At 41.7% G+C, this 21,193-nt stretch overlaps 1 protein-coding gene across 5 annotated transcripts in view; it reads right to left on the bottom strand.

The window, feature by feature from the left end:
* LOC117346421 (FRAS1-related extracellular matrix protein 1-like) overlaps window positions 1–21,193 on the bottom strand; it is a 225,785-nt gene that overhangs the window by 182,756 nt on the left and 21,836 nt on the right. For 3 of the 5 annotated variants that reach the window (XR_004536582.1, XR_004536583.1, XM_033915953.1), the window contains 2 exons: window positions 8,051–8,627; window positions 3,320–3,414 (listed from right to left, as the gene is read on the bottom strand). Coding sequence is in view for 1 of the 5 variants with exons in the window: in XM_033915953.1 (XP_033771844.1) it covers window positions 3,320–3,414; window positions 8,051–8,290 (335 nt within the window). In the remaining 4 variants the exon portion in view is untranslated. Of the gene's footprint in view, window positions 1–3,319; window positions 3,415–8,050; window positions 8,628–17,782; window positions 17,956–21,193 lie in introns of all 5 variants that reach the window. The other 2 variants (XR_004536585.1, XR_004536584.1) reach the window with 2 other exon arrangements.

Raw genomic sequence — 21,193 nt, 5'->3', positions numbered from 1 at the left:
TTATGGCTTGTTAAAAAATTTTAATAAACTATTTTTGGGAAAAAGAAAAATTGGGCCGCAAACTCAAGTGTATGAACGCAAGGAGCCTAAAGAATAAGATGGGTAAATTAGAAGCTATGGCACAAAATGATAACCTTGACATCATCGGCATCACAGAAACATGGTGGAACGAGGAAAACATCTGGGCACTGTGCTACCGGGATACAAGGTATACCGCAGAGACAGAGTGGCTGAAAAAGGTGGGGGCATGCCCTATACATCAAAGAGGGAATTGAGTCTACCGGGGAGAACACGAAGAATAAGTTAGAGTCTCTATGGGTCAAAATTCCGGGAACAAATGGAACGGAAACTAAGATCGACATCTACTACCGACCCCCAGGCAGTCCAAAGAAATTGATGGAGAAATGACGGACGAGATTAAATGCAACTGCAAGGGAGGCAATGCAGTTATCATGGGTGACTTCAATTATCCGGGGATAGACTGGAACCTAGGCACCTCCAGCTGCGGTAGGGAGACCAAGTTCCTGGATGCTGTAGGTGATTGCTTCCTGGAACAACTTGTCAAGGAAAATAGGAGAGGAAACGCAATTCTGGACTTAATTCTAAATGGACTACAAGGACCGACACAAGGTGTAGAAGTAGAGGGGGCGCTGGAAACCAGTGATCCCAATATGATCCGCTTTGACCTAGACACGGGGGCGAAACATTGATCCAGAATGACGGGCACGGCACTGAACTTTTGAAAAGGGAATTACAAAGGGATGAGACTCATGGTGGGGAAGAAGATTAAGAAAAGGATAAGCACTCTAAAGACGCTAGAACAAGCATGGTCCCTTTTTAAGGACACAGTTACCGAGGCTCAAAATCTATATATACCGTGTATCGACAAGGGATCCAAGAGGAAAAAGAACAAGGAAATGGCGTGGCTCACTGTAGCGGTGAAGGAAGCGATCAGAGACAAGAAGACTACGTTTAAGGAATGGAAAAGGTCGAAAACGGACGGAAACTGGAAAAAGCACAAACAGCATCAAAGCAGGTGCCATAAGGCGGTAAGAGGGGCCAAAAGAGACTACGAGAAAAAAATAGCCAAGGAGGCAAAAAACTTCAAGCCGTTCTTTTGATATATTAAGGGGAAACGACTCGCGAAGGAAGCTGTGGGGCCGTTGGATGACCATGGAATAAAGGGAGTGCTAAAGGAGGACAACGCCATCACTGACAAACTGAACACATTTTTTGTGTCTGTGTTTATCGAAGAGGATATACACAACATACCGGAAGCCAACAAGCTATATGCGGGAAATGAATACGGGAAACTGACAGGGTCGACGGTCAGTCTAGAAGAGGTATGCAGGCAGATTGATAGGCTTAAAAATTATAAATCCCCGGGACCGGATGACATCCATCCGAGGGCAATCAAGGAACTGAAAGGGGCTATAGCTGAACTCCTTCAACTAATAGCCAATCTGTCGATTAAAACAGGAAGGATTCTGGAAGACTGGAAGGTGGCGAATGTTACGCCGATCTTAAAGAAAGGTTCAAGGGGTGATCCGGGAAACTACAGACCAGTGAGTCTGACCTCAGTACCGGGAAAGATGGTAAAGGCGCTGATAAAGGACATCATCATTGAGCACTTTGACGAACACAATCTGATGAGGGTCAGCCAGCACGCTTTAGCAAAGGAAGATCTTGCTCAACGAACTTGCTGCACTTCTTCGAGGGAGTAAACAGGCAGATAGACAGAGGTGACCTGGATTTTCAGAAGGCATTTGACAAGGCAAGCAGGCAGGAGAGATTGCAGAGCAGAGGGCAGAGAGCAGAGCTTCAAGTCGGAAAAACATTTTCAACTGGTCCCCAGCAGTCGCTTCTTCAGTTGATCAGCCAGCCCAGTCAGATGTGAAATTTGGTGTTGTGAATTGCATCCCTGCTTACTTTGCACGCATTTCACCTCATTTGCATGCACGGATTCGAAGCGGATCGCAGGAGAGGTAAGTGAATCAGGCCGGAGGGAAATTTGATCATAAAGGGGTCACAAACCGGTACAAGATTGGTTTGCTTTGTGAATCTGGCCCCTAGACTGCCCATCCACAGTAACCATTATCTCTTTCTCTTTCTGAGAGATCCCACGTGCATTATCATTCGACCTTTTATCTGTGTTTGATGTGGTCAACCATGAGCTTCTACTTAACATACTCAAGTCCATTGGTATCACTGGAATAGTATTTGACTGTTTTTGCTCTTTCCTTGAAGGACACACTTTTAAAGTTTCTGTATTTCTGGGCTCCTATTTGGAATAATCCTAATTATAAAATACCAGATATATCAATTGATTGGAAGATTTGGAAGGAGACTGGGATTTGGCAGAAGGCGTTTGACAAGGTCCAGCATGAACGTCTACTTCGAAAAATTGTGAGCCATGGAATCGAGGGTGATATACCCTCATGGATTAAAAACTGGTTGGCGGATAGGAAACAGAGAGTGGGGATAAATGGACAATACTCAGACTGGAAAAGCGTCACGAGTGGGGTGCTGCAGGGTTCGGTGCTCGGGCTTGTGCTCTTCAACATATTTATAGATGGGAGGACTGGTTAGGCCTATGGTCATTATCTGCAGTCATTTTCTCTGCTTCATCATCTGTATCTAATTTTTAGATAGATTAGATCAAGCTTATTTGGTTTCTACCCCACCTAGTTTAGCATTGCAGGTAATACACGCTGCCTTTTATCAGTGCATGTGTAATATCTTGTTTGTTCAGAAGTTTAATGGGCCTTAAATAGAAGTCATGGTGAACACTCAGTTTTCCAGGTAAAACTGCACTAGTGCACAGAGATTTTTGCAGTTTGGAACTACGCCATGCATATTTTTCAGGTTTGGCTTTTTTTTTATTTTTAAGATAATGAATCTGAAATAGATTTTGTAAGTCCCCAAACTCCATTCAGAGATATATTACAAATTAGGTTCTTTCTGGTCCCTTAATTCCAATATTTGAAATAATTTTCTTGACAGAATTTGGTACAATATCTAGAGAATGACATGGGGATAAATTTTTCCCCGTTCCCGCAGAAACTCAATTTCCCCGTCCTGTCCCCACGAGTTTTGTCGCTGTCTCTATCCCTGTCCCCTTAACAGCACAAGCCTCGAACACTTATGATTTTAACGTGTTTGAGGCTTGTGCAGATGAGGACGGAGCTTGGAAGAATGGGGCAGGGACAGGAAAAGAACTCACAGGGACGGGAAAATGAGTTCCCGCGGGGACGGGGAAAAAGCTGTTCTCGTGACATTCTCTAACAATATCACAGGGCGAAAATAAGATGGATTCTACCTGTACACTCTTAACATCACACTGTCCTCGTCCAGCAATGGGGAACCATTATGAACATATTTGACCTCGTCAGGTAAGAAGCGGCAGCCAAATACCTAGTAACGTAAACAGCAAAAAAACAACTGTGATTCATACACCAGCGAAAAGGAAACATCATGCTTATTACGAATTCCATTTCATTTTTTATGATACAATAGCTGCTCTGATGAAAGTACAATTATAAAATACTGTTAGTCACGTGATCCAGCCACAGAGTATAATATCTTATAAATTCAATCAAAAATATTTTTTAATTTTTCTTTGTAATACTCTTGGAAATCTCAAGACAAGAAATCGAAAGTCATACATTATCGGTATGTAACCAATGGCGAGGAAATTGTGAGGATTACGAAATCCGTCGAGCTTTAGAAAAACTGGACAATAGGCTTTTCATTATGGCCAAGCCAAAGCCACAAAATTAACAAGCTAATTCCCTTTGGAACCTCATTGTTGGCTGTTACAAGTGCATCCATTCATCTGCTGAAACACTGCAGCTTTAGTTAATCAAGTGCACTCAATGGAAACATTCCATATGGACATGCTAAAGAGAAGAGTTCAGGTTAGCGTCACATTACCAGTGTAGTTTTCAGAGCATGCTCTTCAGCAGAGCTGAATAGTTACTGGCTTTCAGACCGGCACCAAATGGTCTGAAAAAATCAGATCATATAAGCTCTTACTACAAAAAAAAAAACTGCACCGGTTACCTGTGGAAGCAAGGGTCATTTTTAAGTTTGCTTGCCTCTGCTTCAAAACTATTACAAGTTTATCTCCAATCTATCATACCATTTTGAATTCTTAGGCAGTGCTCATTTGTTTGTTTTTCCATCCTTGAAGGGTTGTATCTATAAGAGATTTCTAGATAGAACGCTATCATTTCAAGCAGGCAGATGGAATAAATGTTTAACTAAGTACATTTCCAAACGCATTCTCCTACCAAACCTTTAGAAAGTCAATTCAAATTCTGATGTATCTTCGAATACTTCCAATCCTATTACACTGATGTAATTTTGGAAGTTTTTGTAATATTGCTGTCTGTATACAGTCTCTTCCTTTATAAACCACTTTAAACTGTTTGTGGCATTACGGTATGTAAAAATAAAGTTATTATTATTATTTCCATAAGCTGTTAAGTTTCCTTCAAAACACTTTACAGTTTATTAGACTCGATATACTGCCTTTTAAGACCAAACTCATTCAGAGGTTGACATAACAAAAACAATAAAACCCCGGAAAGGAATTGCATAAATAAAAGCCCAAAACCCATCCCATAGATACAAACCCTTAAAAATTTATTCAGCATGTGTATTCTTTGCTTTCACAGATTTCATCATTCATCTCCCTAACCATCTATTCCACTTTATCCCCAAACGCCAGCCAGAAAGTAATAAGCTTTCAAATGTTACCTAAAGCAAACTGCAGACAGTTCGCCCCTTAACTCCTCGGGGAGATGGTTTCACAAAACTAGTGCTAAATAATAAAAGGCAGAATTACGAGTACCCTCTTTGGGCCCAATATTCAAAGGGAAGCACCCAGATAACTCCTGTAGCTATCGGAATATTTTCCTTGGCTGTGGCTATCCACCAATACTCAAAGCACTATCTGGATAGTGCCATTGAATATTATTAGACTATCTTGGAATGTCCCTGGGCAGCAGGGGGATGGGCAAAGGTGGAGCCAGAGGTTAACAGTGATATTTGGTACACTAAAGATTGTCCCAGCTGCTTAGCTATCCAGAGAGCAAACTGAATGTTCTTTGTGACTCTGTACAGCGAAGCGTACATCTGATAGAACTATAAAAATAATTAATAATAGCAGTAGTGTGAAGAGTTTCAGTCTTTGGGAAGCAGAGCTGAGCTTGTGATGTCATAATGCCTCATTTCACCAATAAGAGCCAACCTCATCAGCGATGTCACAATGTGACTGCCCAGTACTCCCCTCTGCCCTCCAACCCAGCCAGCTGATTAACCGTTCCCCTTAACTGTATCCATGACAACCTATTTGTCTGTCTTGGCTGTTTAGATTGTAAGCTCTTTCAAGCAGGGATTGTTTTCTTCTTTGTGACTCTGTACAGCGCTGCGTCCTATGGTAGCACTACAGAAATAATTAATAGTAGCAGTAGTAATGATGCCGCTATCCAATAGTGGTGCCAGTCACTGCTCATTCCAGATTTTGAGAACTGCCCACTACCATGTTAACAGTGCTAAATATCTGGATTTATTTCAGCTGCAATGGCCGGTGTTCAAAATAACAATTGTTGAGGATGAATATTACCTGGTTTAAGGCTCTTTTTACGAAGCCACATTAGGCATTTTTTATTGCCGGCTCTGACGTTGAAAGGAATTCTATGAGCGTCGGAGCTAATACCGCTGTGGGCGGAGATTTAAAAAATCCTAACGTGGCTTCGTAAAAGGGGTGGGGGTTAGTTATGAAGGCAGCATAAAGGATTCCTATTTGTTCTGTCTTCTATTCTTTAAGCTCTTGAATGTATTGCTTATTTTTAAAAAAAAATCATACTAACCCCCCCACACACTTTACGAAGCTGTGTTAGAATTTTTTATCGCCAGCCACAGCGGTATTTGCTCCGACGCTAATAGACTTCCTATGGCTTCATAAAAGGAGCCCTAAGCCAGGTGCTGGTGATGTACTGGGAGGGGCCTAAGACCCTGATTGGCTCAGGCATCTAAGGCCCCTACTCAATATAAAAGGTATTTATCTTTATTCTCTTTTGGATTTATTTCTATTTGATTCTATATATTACCCTTAAATCAATAAATCTGCGTTCTTCTATACTTGCTGGACTGCATTGTTTGGTTTGCTGCTTTTACTGTTTATGGATTGCTGCCTCTCTTTGTTTCAGGATTATTTGTGTTATTTTAAGACATCTGACACAGGCACAGATGCTGAAACACAGCCTGTGTTGGGTCATACAAAAAAGATCTTCTTGCTATCCCAATCCTGAATGCCCTTGGTGCAAAAAGTGACGGTTAGCATATGGCAGTGGTCTCAAACTTGCAGCCCAGGAGCCACATGCAGCCCGCAAGTTACTATTTTGAGGCCCTCGGTATGTTTATCATAATCACAAAAGTAAAATAAAACAGTTTCTTGATCATATCTCTCTTTAGCTAAAAATTACAATATTATTATTAAGACTTGGCCAAAAGGGAAGATTTATAAACTACAAAGTGTTTTACCTCATGCAAAATTGTCATTTCTTTAATAAGACATTAACTATTTTTTCTGAGGTCCTCCAAGTACCTACAAAGCCAAAATGTGGCCCTGCAAAGGGTTTGAGTTGGAGACCACTGGCATATGGTAAATACAACATGCTAACTATAGTATGCAGCCCATGCCTTTTCTCTGTCCATGACCCGCCTAGCACAACATGGAATTAACATGTGCTTGCCACTTTTGTGTGGAAGTAGTTAACGCATGTTCATTCACATGTTAACTGCGTAGGAAAAAGACTCTAGAATATAACTTTGAATATCACCCTAATCAACCAATCATAGTACAATTTATATTAACCGATATCCAAAGCCCTGCTTTTGCATTCACAGCAAGAAAGAAACGTTGTCATCTCAAGAGCAACATATACAACCATCTTTGGGAAAAGGTGACTACAGTCACCAGAAACAAAAAATGAGTTAAAAAAAAATAAAATAAATTCTGTTAGAGCAATTTTTAATACAAGAATCATAACCCCCATCATTTTAGGTGGAAAAAAATAAAATTAAGTAAAAGTTACAGAAGTTCAAACGCAAATTCTGCATTCTGCTCTCTGCCATGACATGAAAAACAGGCCTGTCTCAATGGGTTCAGTCATTCGTGCGCGGGACACGCCGACATTTTCGGCACAAACAATTGGGTGCAAGACTCCAGCGCACCGCCAGAAAAGTTAATTTTAAAAGAGCTCCGACGGGAGATGTGAGGGGGGGAACCTCCCCAGTTTACTTAATAGTGTTTGCGCTGCCGTTGGGGAGGTGGTTGGAGAGGTTGGAACCCTCCCCATTATAGAGGAAACTTAAGTAAAGTGGGGGGAACACCACACCCCGCGTCGGAGCTCTTTAAAATTAACTTTTACAGTGGCGCGCTGGAGTCTTATGCCCATTTGTCTGTGCCGAAATGTCGGCGTGACTTTGTCCCATCACCGTCTCAGTGTTTTGAGACTGCTACTTTCAGCCTTGGATTAACCATTAAACAATATAAGCACCACCGAGTATTTACCTCCCCCTAGCTATCATGCCCTTAACTCTTTCATTGCTGTTTGCCACGCATATTATTAAACATGAATTTCAATGTTTTTCTAATCATTATAAATATATGATTTTTTTTACCTACAATAATATTTCTCAGAACGTATTAACTATTACTACTACTAATCATTTCTATTTCGCTACCAGATGCACGCAGAGCTGTACATTAACACGCAAGAGACAGTCCCCACTCAAGAGGGTCTCAATATCTTTTCAGTTAAATAATGGAAGGGCCAAGGGGCACATTGCAGGGCTGCGCTTAGGGCATCAGCTGGTCTTAATCCCGCCCTGGCTATTTTAGCCACCTTTCCTCAGGCACGGTCACACACTCTAAATAGCAACATGCTCACACGATGCAGTTTTGCACGCTGGAAATCCTTCCACACGTTCCTCTGTATAAAAATCAATCTTTGAACTGGGCTCTGCAACCAGGACTGACCTGAGGCGTGAGTGCTCCAACTCGCTGAGTCACCGGTTCATTTTGCACCACCTCCACTTTACAAGAATCTCCGTCTTTAGGGAACTTAAACTGCAATTCCATCTCAGTCAGGTAAGCCATTTGTCCTCTTCCAACGGCGATACCTTTATTGACTAGGACGAGATTTGCAGCATCCTTATGCTGTAGAGTCACAAAATATATTATACTAATCAGTCTCAGAAAATCCTTTATATCACCCATTGTTTTCTGAATTATTCTCTTCTAAAGGGTTAACCAGATTAAAGTAACTGTAGTCATCATTTCATTGGGTTCACGAGCACATCGCTTTAACCGAAAAGCAAAGCAACCATTTTTCCGTCCTCATTGTCTTTTTGACTAAGAACTTCTTTCTTTTAATTTGTATTTTAACAATAAAGGAGTGTGATCTGGTTTTCTATAGGCTGCACTCTAGGCTTCTCAATTGCTGGACTAGTCAAAAATAGTGAGTGTTACAACATGACGAGGCATACGTTCATTTAACGTAATCCAGCTTCAAGCACTCAACAGACGAGCATCGTTTCCCTGGAACCATATGACTCTGGGAAAAAAAAAAAAAGATTTAATTTTTATTTAAGAATTAATCGTCTTTTCAGACGACGATAATCTGTTAACATAGAGTGCACAATCATTGCCAAAGTATATAAAAAAATAAAAAAAACGCCGAAAAAAGTAAAATCAAAGCATTCTATAGCATATTTCCATAAATGAATATAAAAGCAGCTACAGACATGTTCAGCACAAAAATACAGAGCAGTCCAGGTCTCCAAGACAAAGGGCTCCTTTTACGAAGGTGCGCTAGGGTTTTTAGCGCAATAGTTCGCAGTAGCCGAAAATCTTCCACCTTCTAAAAAGGAGGCAGTAGTGGCTAGTGCGCTCGGAAATTTAACGCGCCCTATTAGGCCCTAGCGCACCTTTGTAAAGGAACCCAAAGGGAATTTACTGATCAGATGATTAGAACAATAACAAGACTCGACACGGCATTTTTTCACATGATATTGTGGCGGTCTATATTGTTTTTCCAGTGACTTTGTCATATGGCCTAGTGGTTACCCAGTTGTGGTAAGAGCGGATAGCATAGCTGGTTTTCTGAAAGGTTTGGACAAGTTCCTGGAGGAAAAGTCCATAGTCTGTTATTGAGAAAGGCATGGGGGAAGTCACTGCTTGCCCTGAATCGATAGCATGGAATATTGTTACTCTTTGGGTTTTGGCCAGGTATTATTGACCTGGATTGGCCACCATGAGAACAGGCTACTGGGCTTGATGGACCATTGGTCTGACCCAGTAAGGCTATTCTTATGTCTCTTATATGAAAGTTGATTCAGCAATTAGAACATAAGGATAGCCTTACTGGATCAGACCAATGGTCCTTCTAGCCCAGTATCCCGTCTTCGTGGAAGCCAATTCAAGCCACAAGTACCTGGCAAAAACCCAAATACTAGCAACATTCCATGATACCAATCCAGGGCAAGCAGTGCCTTCTCCCATGTCTGTCTCAACAGCAGTTTATGGACTTTTCCTCCAGGAACTTGTCTAAACCTTTTTTTAAAACCAGATACATTAACCGCTCTTACCACAACCTCTGGCAATGCATTCCAGGGCTTAAGTATTCTCTGAATGAAAAAATATTTCCTCCTATTGGCTTTAAAAGTATTACTCTGTAACTTCATCGAATGTCCCCTAGTCTTTGTAAATCTTGATGCAGTAAAAAAAAAAAAAAAAAAAATAGATCCACTTGTACCCGTTCTACACCACTCAGGATTTTGTAGACTTCAGTCATATCTCCCCTCAGTCATCTCTTTTCCAAGATGAAGAGCCCTAACCTCTTTAGTCTTTCCTCATACGAGAGGAGTTCTATCCCCTTTATCAACTTGATCACTCTTCTTTGAAACTTTGTCTAATGCCGCTATATCTTTTTTGAGATATAGAGACCAAAACTGAACACAGTACTCAAGGTGAGGTCGCACCATTGAGCAATACATAGGCATTATAACATTCTTGGTCTTGTTTACCATCCCTTTTCTAATAATTCCTCTAGGACTCCTGAGGTAGGCTTTTTGGCCGAAACAAGGTCTGTGTCGAGTCAAGTCTTGATATTGTTCTAATCATTTGATCAATAAATTCCCTTTGGCTTGGAGACCTCGACTGTTCTGCTCTTTCTTTGGATTTGTTCGTGTAGAGGTTGACATTCCCTCTTGGTCCACGGGCAGCACCAAAATGCACAAAGATGAACAGCACCGAAAAGAAGTGTAAAATAAAGGATTACATAAGACACATAAGAACTGGTACCCATTCAATAAAAATTACTAAATAATAAGCTCTGATGTAAAAAATAAATATTAAATGTATTTATGAATCATGGACAGGTTTTGCCCCACAAAATAACTGGCTTTCAGTTTAGCAGTGGTGATAATCAGCCGTACTAACCGGTCAAGTTCAGATGATTCTTCCCTCTCTCCTTAAAGAATGACATGAAGATGGTTTCCCGCGGTTATCCGCGGGGACGGGAACGGTGATGAATTTTGTCACCGTTGTCACTCTCTATTTGAGACCACTGGCATATGGTAAATACAACATGCTAACTATAGTACGCAGCCCATGCCTATTCTCTGTCCATGACCCGCTAGCACAACATGGAATTAACATACAAATCAACGTGCGCTTGCCACTTTTGTGTGGAAGTAGTTTAACGCAAGATGGTCCCACACAAGTGATTCAACCAGTCAAAGGCAAATGTAGCTCCCTCTAAGCCAGGGGTATCCAATGTCGGTCCTCGAGGGCCGCAGTCCAGTCGGATTTTCAGGATTTCCCCAATGAATATACATGAGGTCTATTTGCATGCACTGCTTTCATTGTATGCTAATAGATCTCATGCATATTCATTGGGGAAATCCTGAAAACCCGACTGGATTGCGGCCCTCGAGGACTGACATTGGACACCCCTGCTCTAAGCATTGGCATAACCAGGTTTTGATTTCAGTTGGAGCAGACTTGTGAGATAGGTGCTGGGTTTTAATAACCATAACATTTGTAAAAATCCACATAGGCCCCATTTTCATTCAAAATCCATTCAGGGGCATGGCTGCCCCCCTTTCCCCCCCCCCCCAGCTATGCCTCCGCCTCTAAGTAAGTACTAAGGGCTCCTTTTACAAAGGTGCGCTAGCGTTTTTAAAGCACGCACCGGATTAGCACGGGCTACCCAAAAAACTACCGCCTGCTCAAGAGGCGGTAGCGGCTAGCGCGCGGGGCATTTTAGCATGCGCTATTCCGCACGTTAAGGCCCTAACGCACCTTTGTAAAAGGAGCCCTAAGTTGTGAATGACATATGGGGGCCACCACTTGCATGATAGTTTGTCATTGTCTGCCCTAGTCAGCTTTTCTCCCGGCTAAGGCAAAGAACTCATTTTCCGACCAAAAGCAGATGGATGGCTACGTTGTCTAGAGGCTATCTGAAATAAATTTATTTATTTAAAAATTTATATCCCGCATATCCAGCAATTCTATGCGGGTAACAAAAAATCCATACCTAATAAAACATTAAAATACACTTTAAAATTGTGCTAAAAACAACACTGCACATCATACAAACTCGTAAAAAGCAGTCATAGCATGACATAATATTACAACCCAAACACAAGCGACTCCCCCCCACCAAACCCCCCCAATCCAGACAACTTATTGCATTAAAAAAGCAGAGTTCAGCACCCAAACTCATTTAGCCTAAGATTCAAATTCAGGTTGTGAGCAGAATAATGCCCTGATTCCTGCTATCTAGAAAATCAGAAGAAATGTTAAATGTGAATTGGAAGATATAAATTATATTTACAGCAGTACACTAATAAGAGAAATGTGAATGCAGTCGAGGCATCTAACATAGCTAGGTTAAACAGGGACTTGGACAAATTCCTAGAGGAGAACACCATAACAATTACAAACCAAGTAGACCCTGAGCGCTACTGCTCTTCACTAGGAGAGAACTGCAAAAATGGGTGCATTCTTTGGAGTCTACCAGGTTCTTCCTAGGGACCTGGACTGGCTACTGTCAGACACAGATTACTTGGTAAGAGTGGATAGCGTAGCTGGTTTTAAGAAAGGAAAAGTCCATAGTCTATTATTGAGAAAGACATGGGGGAAGCCACTGCTTGCCATTGCATGAAATGTTGCTACTCCTTTGGTTTTGGCCAGATACTAGTGACCTGGATTGGCCACTGTGAGAACGGGCTACTGGGCTTGATGGACCTTTGGTCTGTCCCAGTATGACAATTCTTATGCGAGCCAAGTATAGGACAATCAAGCCACTGTAACATCACTGATGAGGTTGGCTCTGAGGCACTGTGGAATGAGGCATTATGACATCATAATCTCAGCTCTGGAATGTTGCTCTCATTGAGGTTCTGGAATCTTGCTATTCTTTGAGATGCTGGAATGTTGTTACTCTTTGGGTTTTGGCCAGGTACTAGGGACCTGGATTGGCCACCGTGAGAACGGGCTACTGGGCTTGATGGACCATTGGTCTGACACAGTAAGGTTATTCTTATGTTCTTAAGGCTTGATGGACCTCTGGTTGGTCCATATCATGTGGTCATACATTCTTATTCACAATCCTAGTCAAACACTGTAGCGAGCCTTAGGCCACAACTTCTGCCACAAATGCATCACAAGATTTAAGTCTTTAAACAAGCGCACTCAGTTACACTCCTCTATAGTAACTGAGACCCAAACTCCCAACTTCCAGCAGCTCATACAGCTTTCCACACTGCACTTACTGGATGGTGACTGTAGATCCCTTGCATAAAGTTATAGCAATCACTCCAATAGTCTCCATCCATACCTCTGATGTATGCAGTAGTGAGATCCCATCAGGAGCTTCCTGAAGTATGATAGGGAGGAGAGGGTAATCGAGCTTTGTTCAAATTTCATCAGTGAAGCAGGGAAGGATTGGAGGGAGTTATCAAAGAAGAAGCCGGCCCCTTTCTTCATAAACTATCTAAATCTAATTGTATTCTGGACTGTTGTCCAGCTATTTGAATATAGAATTTTCCCCGTGAGTTTTCATTATGACTTGGTTCATTTGTCGATTGTGTAGTACATTCAGGATATCTTCATCTTTCAATGAGAGAGTTTGACACCTATTCCTAAGGCTTCTCATTTATATCATGCAATTTTAGACTTGTTGCAGGTATTTCTCTTATTACAAAATTGATCAACTACGTAGATGGATTTTAACACCTTGCATCCTATATAATTTGAATAAAGGAGTTTACCTATTACAAAAATGATGCTAGTTGCTTTGGTATCTGAAGTGAAGTATTAAGTTTTGGTCATCAAATTATCTTATTACGTTTTGACATCTCAGGTGCTATTGACATACGGGACCATGCTTTGTTGCTGGCTAAGCTCAGAGATCTGGGCTTAGCAGGAGATGTTTTTGACTGGTTCCAGAAGTTTCTCATTAAAAGGATGTGGTCTTGAATTCCTTGGCCTTGGAGAACCTGAGTGCCACCATTACACTTTGTTGGCTACTCTTTCAGCAAACCCTCTCTGACTTTCCCGCCCACAATCAGTCACTTCCTCAGGAGTCTCCTACAGTACTAGGGCTCTGGCGGGAAAATCACGATAACCAAAAACCTTGAACTTACTCCTCATTCCCTTTTTATACTGTTCCCCCTCCCGCTCATGCAAAGGGGCTTCCAACTCTTCCGACTGGTCTCTACTATCCATAAATATTCTCAGTGAACCCCAAAGAATCCGGTGCCTGATACTCTATAGAAGAGGCATTCTTTTTTAAGGGGGGATGGGCGGATCACACTAGAATAACACTTAAGCTGGCATGTTTTGTATTAAAAATAATTTTTGGTCAGGTACCTTTAAATTTAACCAAGACGTGCTAATTTTTAGCACGTGCTAAGACGCACTAGTGCGCCTTAGTAAAAGGACCCCTAAGGTAATTACAACAACTTGTTCTAGGAGATATTCTCATGTAATCAGATTGTATTGTGCTTTCCAACTTTTAAAGGTGTATCAAACCAGTCAGATTTGGAATAATCTCACGTTATTTGTTAAATAACAATCTTCTATCTACTTACATAATCATTTGAAAATATATATATTTTGGATGTATTTTGCTTATTATCAAAATCTGACATATATTTCTTTATGACCAATTTTCTATGTACGTAGTATGGATACGTGAACATCTATTGCTCAACCATTTTGAACCTTTTGAAATTTAGTGGTTTATAAATACTAGAGAACAGACTAGAATAGAATTTAATGTCACTGCTCAAGAAACTGTGACAGAATCTAAGACTCGACTGTTCAAGAAAGATAAATAGTGTGGAAGAGACGTTGACAGTGGTACAGATGGTACAGTGAAAATTAAACAAAATTGTAGTGCTTGTCAGCACAAATGTGAAATGTTGGAAAACTATTTGAGGTGTCACAATTTGAGATGATTAAAACCTTCCTTGGGTACCAATGATAGCACCCAAAGAACTTTTTAAGAAATACTTCTTGGAGATACTGAAATTCCCTGGTGAAGCTCTTCCTCTGTTTGCCAGACAAGAAAAGAAAACCTTTGGATCGGTTAGCAGGAATGGGAGTATCTCCCGACAGTCTGAATGTTACCTAGCTGTTAGAGCAGGAACATCCAACCTCAGCCCTCGCCAGGTCGGGTTCTCAGGATTTCCCCAATGAATATGCATGAGATCTATCTGCATGCATTGGAATCAGTGCCTGCAAATAGATCTCATGCAAATACATTGCAATACTAAATACCCAAGAAGCTATTCATTACAATATTACATTATCAAAATACAGTGGTACCTCGGAATCTGAACGTCCCAGAATCCGAACTCTGCTTTGGAATCCGAACCCCCTGCACATTGTATGTGTGTGTTTCTGCCCTAAAAATCCAGTGTATTTACTGTTAAAATTTGAGTTTGCGGGACCCAGGAACGGATTAATCCAGTTTCTATTATTTTCAATGGGAAAAATTGTCTTGGAACTCGAACGGGGTTCTGGAACGGATTAAGTTCGGATTCCAAGGCATCACTGTATATACTTTTATTATAATTTATCAAATCCAAATATCCAATAAATCTCATTTATACAACCAACACAATCAAACATATATAGGAACCCTCCCCCCTTAATTTATTCACCCCAAAATTCAAAATTTCATTAATACAGTTCTTCTCCTTGCCAATTGCTGCAATATGTCTCACTTCATACGATCCTCATTGTTTTTCATTCTGTATTGCGCTGAATTTCCTCATCACGTTAGCAAACAGTCCAGCCCGACACAGAACTATGTTTCTCAATTATGCGTCTTCAGAAGCTGAGACCAGGGAGGTTTCCCTTTACCTGCTACATAATATAAATTTTATAAATAAACTCAAACTCTCCTACCTCACATTCATGACTTCCTTTACATATAACAATTTCATAATTTACCTTTTCATTAAGGGCTCCTTTTACTAAGCTGCACTAGCGGTTTTAGCGCGTGCTGAATTGCCGCACACGCTAGACGCTAACGTCACCATTGAGCTGGCATTAGTTCTTGGCGCGTAGCGTGAGGGGGCAGCACACGCTAAAAGAGCTACTGCAGCTTAGTAAAAGGAGCCCTAAATGGTCTTACTAATAAGGACGTTTGAGTGGAATTCATTATAATAATTGGTAGCGAGAATCGATAGTAGTGAGTGGGATGATGGGATTGAAAGTTCAGTTGGTGAGTTGACAGAGAGTGAACAGCATCCGATTTGGATTAACGTGAACCGAGGCATATTTTGTTCCACAAAACCCCGGACACGTGACCCCGCCCCATTCAACCTCTATCCCCGCCCAGTTCAGCCTACAGCCCCGCCCCCAAAAAGCCTTCTCTCTTCTCCGACAAGCTCCAGCTGCGTCTGGAGGGCCTGGAGCATGCGCGGATGTGTGTGACCTCATCCGCGCATGCTCAGAGGCCCTCCGGATGCCGCCGGTGCTCATCGGAGCTCTCCAAAACCCGTTTTCCAGGGCATCTGGTAACCCTATCTATACTCCTGCCCCCCATGAAAAGGCCTGCCTCCGACAGCAAACTCAATCCCAAATCCCAATCCCCTTCCCCCTTACAGGGTTTACCTGGGACTCAGAATTGGTGGGAGCTTTGGGGCCAGTCCCAGGGCTTACCTGGGACTCAAAATTGGTGGGGCTTTGGAGCCAACAATCATCATCCTCTGCTGCCTGAGCCGGCACCTAAAATGGTGCCGATGATTCTTAGCAGCAGTTTCCCAACACTGCCATCTTCCGAAAATGACACAGATTCTGGTATTCCTTGCCAGATTCACTTTCAAGGGAGACATCAAGCATTGAAGAATTAAGGGGATGACCTCCCCCCTCCCCCAATCCTTCTAGTGCTACTCTGCATAACAGGAAGACTTTTCTGAAACCTAGACTTTCTGGATGCAAGATGTAAATTCCAGTGTTGGTCTTTGAGCAGGCGTAGGCAATTCCGGTCCTGGAGAGCCGGAGCCAGGTCAGGTTTTCAGGATCTCCACCATGAATATGTATGAGATGGATTTGCATGCACTGCCTCCTCGAGATGCAAATCTATCTCATGCTTATTTTATTGTGGAGATCCCGAAAACCTGACCTGGCTCCGGCTCTCCAGGACCGGAATTGCCTACCCCTGGTCTTTGAGGACCTCAACATTCATTCCTCCTTCTGAAATGGGGGAATAGGTTCATTTTTAGTAGAGTTACTAGACATGCAGATTTACTCGGACATGCCCCTTTTATTAAGAGGACTGTCCGGATGGCTTTTCAAAACTCGGTACTTTGTCTGGATTTTGAAAAGCTTCCAGTCTGGGATCGCGTCGGGAGGTCATCTGCGCATGCTCCGATGCAACGCAGTGATGTCCCATGCATGTGGGCATGCGAGTGACATTTTTTGCGTCGCATCTGCGCAGGCGCAGATGCCCTCCCAATGTGGCTCCAAGCATGAGAAGAGGTTGGGGGTGGGCGGAACAGGGCGGGGCCATGGGTCCGAATTTTACAATCGTAAAATCTGGTCACCCTAATTGTTAGGCCTGCTCTAGTCCCACCCAAATATGCCCAGACCGCATCCCATTGCCATTTGCACATTCTTTAGTTTCAGACATTTATAACCTGGCTTTATAAAATCAGCAGTTAGACCTTAATGCAATGATAAACATTTAAAATGCAAAGTAATACGAAGTTTGGTTATCAATGATTTATTATGAAAATTAGGTTTAATAATTATATTCCAGTTATTTATTTTAATTCTTTATTTTTGTCAACTTTCATCCAGAGTGAGGGATTTCATTTAGGGGATGGAATTAAGATTGAATTAGTTCATATGGAAATTAAATTTGAAAGAATGATTTAAAATTTGTATGAAATATTATTATTGTGATTCTTATTGTATTGAATGTATTTTTGTATTATCCTATTGTACTGATTATTTGATTCTGTCAATAAAAATTGTAATACATAAAATGCAAAGTACTGGGTTGTGCATGTCCAAAACCCAAATGGTGCATTTAAAATAAGCACCTTTCTGTCTCTGGAACTCTGACGGCCACTTTGCAACTCCATTGTGGTACTAAAGTGTCCCCAGGGATCTTGTCTGATGCAGCTGCATGGAATTTGTTACAAAAATAGTACATCTCCTGGAAACTCCTCTCAGAACAATTACCTGAACAATACATCCCCGAGAGACTGATGGTTCAAAAAGTATATGCTCCTCAGGCACATTGCCCTGTAGCTCTGTGAAACAACTGGCCTTTCTGTCCTCTGAAAAGCAGATGTTCAGCGGATCATCCTGGGAAGTAAACATTTGTCATTTTCTGTGGGAGAAGTAAGTAAATCCTGATCGGGCAGAAAAACAAACTTCAGAAGTGATTTTTCTAACAATAATTAAATAGCTCAGAACACAGCAATATATGCTTAGAGGGTCAAAACTAAAAGCAAGAAAGAGAGAAAACAGGTATAGATCACCAATGAATTGGGTGCAAAAATCAAGGCAAAAAAGTAGCATTCACAAAATATAGAAGATCCCAAAAGAAGAGACAGAAATGAGAGTATTGCATAAAGCTGAAAGAGTCAAAGAAAGAAACAGGCTAGCAAAAGCATGAATGGAAGTAAACAATGGCTAACGATATCAAACGAAGTGGCATTTTTCAGGTATATTGTAGAAAGGAGGAAGGCCAGAGATGGAATTATAAGACTCAAAGATACTAAGGGCCACTATGGGCTTCTTTTACTAAGCCGCGTTAGGGCATTGACACGTGGAATAGCGCGCGCTAAATTGCCCTGCGTGCTAGACGCTAACGCCAACATTAAGCTGGCATTAGTTCTAGCCGCGTAGCACGGGTTTAGCGCGCGCTAAAATGCTGCGTGCGCTAAAAACGCTAACGCAAAAGGAGCCCTATGTGTACAGGGAAAAGTAGAATTGCTCCAAAAATACTTATGTTTGGAATTCACAGAATAAAAAACAGAAGGTCCGCAGACGACTGACAAAGATACATGCAACTAACAGTACTCTATAACCCCCCCTTTTTACTAAACCGTGATAGCAGTTATTAGCGCAGGGAGCCGCGCTGCTCCCGACACTCTTAAGAGTTCCTACAAACGTCAGGAGCAGCACGGAGCATTCAGCGCGGCTCCCTGCGCTAATAACCGCTATCGCGGTTTAGTAAAAGCGGGGTGGTCAGTTTCATGCATCGTGTGGCGACTCACCCACAACACACTCTTATCCCATCCACAAGCGCAGCCTACTTTTGGCGACACACTATGCAACTGCGTGCACCAATTTTAAAGAACAGCGCCAAGCACTTATGCACGAGACAATTAATGGCGCCGATCTCGTGCGCAAGTGCTATTTTTCTATAAACGTCGGCGTGCGACTAGCGTCCAACTTTAGGCGCGCCTTATCGAATCGCCTTTAAAATGTCACAGCAACACATAAAATCCTCCTGAAAAAAAATAAATTGATGTAATTAAGCTTGGACTGTTTGAGTAAAATATGACATGTGGTTTTAATTACGAGGACTAAAACATCTTAGTAACACACTGACTTATTAGTGCAGTAATTAACATATGTGCTGAGCATTCTAAGCACTCATCTAACAAACGATGAACATTACAAGTTCAACCTCAAAGCAGATTTCTGAAGTGCTGCACAAGTGTGCGCTGGATATTAGGAAGTATCTTTCATGATAAAACCATAAAAATACTTATGAAATAGTCCACTCTACACGGTCTGTGTTTTGGTCAACATGCCTTCCTCAGGGGTCCAATTGATGTCAAATGCACAAACAGAGAAATGGACTAAAAACAGTGTACTTACCCCTGAGGAAGGCGTGTTTGCCAAAACACGGACCGTGTAGAGTGGACTATTTCATAAGTATTTTTATGGTTTTATTGTGAAAGGACGTATAATAAATCATTTTCAGAACATCAGCATCCACAGTTTTTTTGTTTTTATCGTTGGATTGATTCTTCTGTGGATTTTTGAGTCTTCTTTTTTCTTTTGTTGTATTAGGAAGTATCTGACATTCCAGCTCTCCGTTAAGTAAAAAAGGTCCTCTTTTTAGTTTTCATGAGCGGAGGAGGAATTTCTAGCGCTCATGAGTGGGAGAGGCTACGAGTCAGTTATAGAAACTCTTCAACATGAACGACAAAGAGAATAAAACCTTCATCTAGCGGACAAACATTAAAGGCTAAAATAAGCCACCAGACTGAACCCACAGGTATTTTTCCATCTGCATAAACCAATCTGTCTTTAGCCAAAAAAAACGCTCAAATAGTTTGCCTTGGAAACTGAGGGGTTAGGCAGGTAAAAGCACGTGTGGCCTTAGTCTCCAGAGGCAGTGTAAAGAATAAAAAGGTACCTACCTAAAAAGGTACCTAACTAAAAAAAAAAAAAAAGGTACCTACCAGTAGGCGACTAGATCAGAACGCCTACCAATCTAGGTGCCTAACTTACCCCCCCCCCCACACACACACACACCTTTTTCAAAAGTATAGAACAGGTTTTTGGCCAGATAGTACGCTGAATCCTTTGCGCTGCTCTTATGGTCACAGAGTTCATATAAGCGTCAAAGCAGCACAGAGCATTCAGCGTGCCAGCCGGCATTAAAAACCTCTTCCGCGCTTCTGTAAAAAATGGGGGGGGGGAGAGGAAATTTTTTGAATTGGCACTGATAATTGAAAGTGCCATTAAAAACCAATTTTAAGACACTAATTAGTCCGTAGGTGCCTACCACCCTGCAGTGGGCGTCTACACAGAAAGTAGGCATTGTTAGTTGGATTGACTTGGGCGCCGCTAGGCATCTATCTTAGATGCTGGTATATTAGGCCAAGAAAAACCTGGCTTAATATAGTGGCATCTAACATTGCGATACCTTCGGGCGTCTAAGTCAGTTTAGATGCTGCTAGGCATGATTCTCCAAACAGCATCTAACTTTGACATGTGGTAAGTGCCAATCTGCTAAGCACCTACCACCAAGAAAAGATCTGGGTGTCATCATAGGCAATACGATGAAACCTTTCCGCCCAATGTGTGATGGCGGCCAAAAAAGCAAACAGGATGCTAAGAATTATTTAAAAAGGGATGGTTAACAAGACTAAGAATATTATAATCCCCTGTATCACTCCATGGTGCGACCTCATTTGGAGTATTGCGTTCAATTCTGGTCTCCTTATCTCAAGAAAGATATAGCGGCGCTAGAAAAGGGTCAAAGAAGAGCGATCAAGATGGTAAAAGGGATGGAACTCCTCTCGTATGAGGAAAGACTAAAATGGTTAGGGCTCTTCAGCTTGGAAAAGAGACGGCTGAGGGGAGATAGGATTGAAGTCTACAAAATCCTGAGTGGAGTGGAACGGGTACAAGTGGATCGATTTTTCGCTCCGTCAAAAATTACAAAGACCAGGGGACACTTGATGAAGTTACAGGGAAATACTTTTAAAACTAATAGGAGGAAATGTTTTTTGACTCGGAGAATAATTAAGCTCTGGAACGCATTGCCAGAGGTTGTGGTAAGAGCGGATAGCGTAGCTGGTTTTAAGAAAAGTTTGGACAAGTTCCTGGAGGAAAAGTCCATAG

The sequence above is a fragment of the Geotrypetes seraphini genome, chromosome 12 (assembly GCF_902459505.1).
Source record: "Geotrypetes seraphini chromosome 12, aGeoSer1.1, whole genome shotgun sequence".
NCBI lineage: Eukaryota > Metazoa > Chordata > Amphibia > Gymnophiona > Dermophiidae > Geotrypetes > Geotrypetes seraphini.
This window is presented reverse-complemented; position numbering and strand designations above follow the sequence as displayed.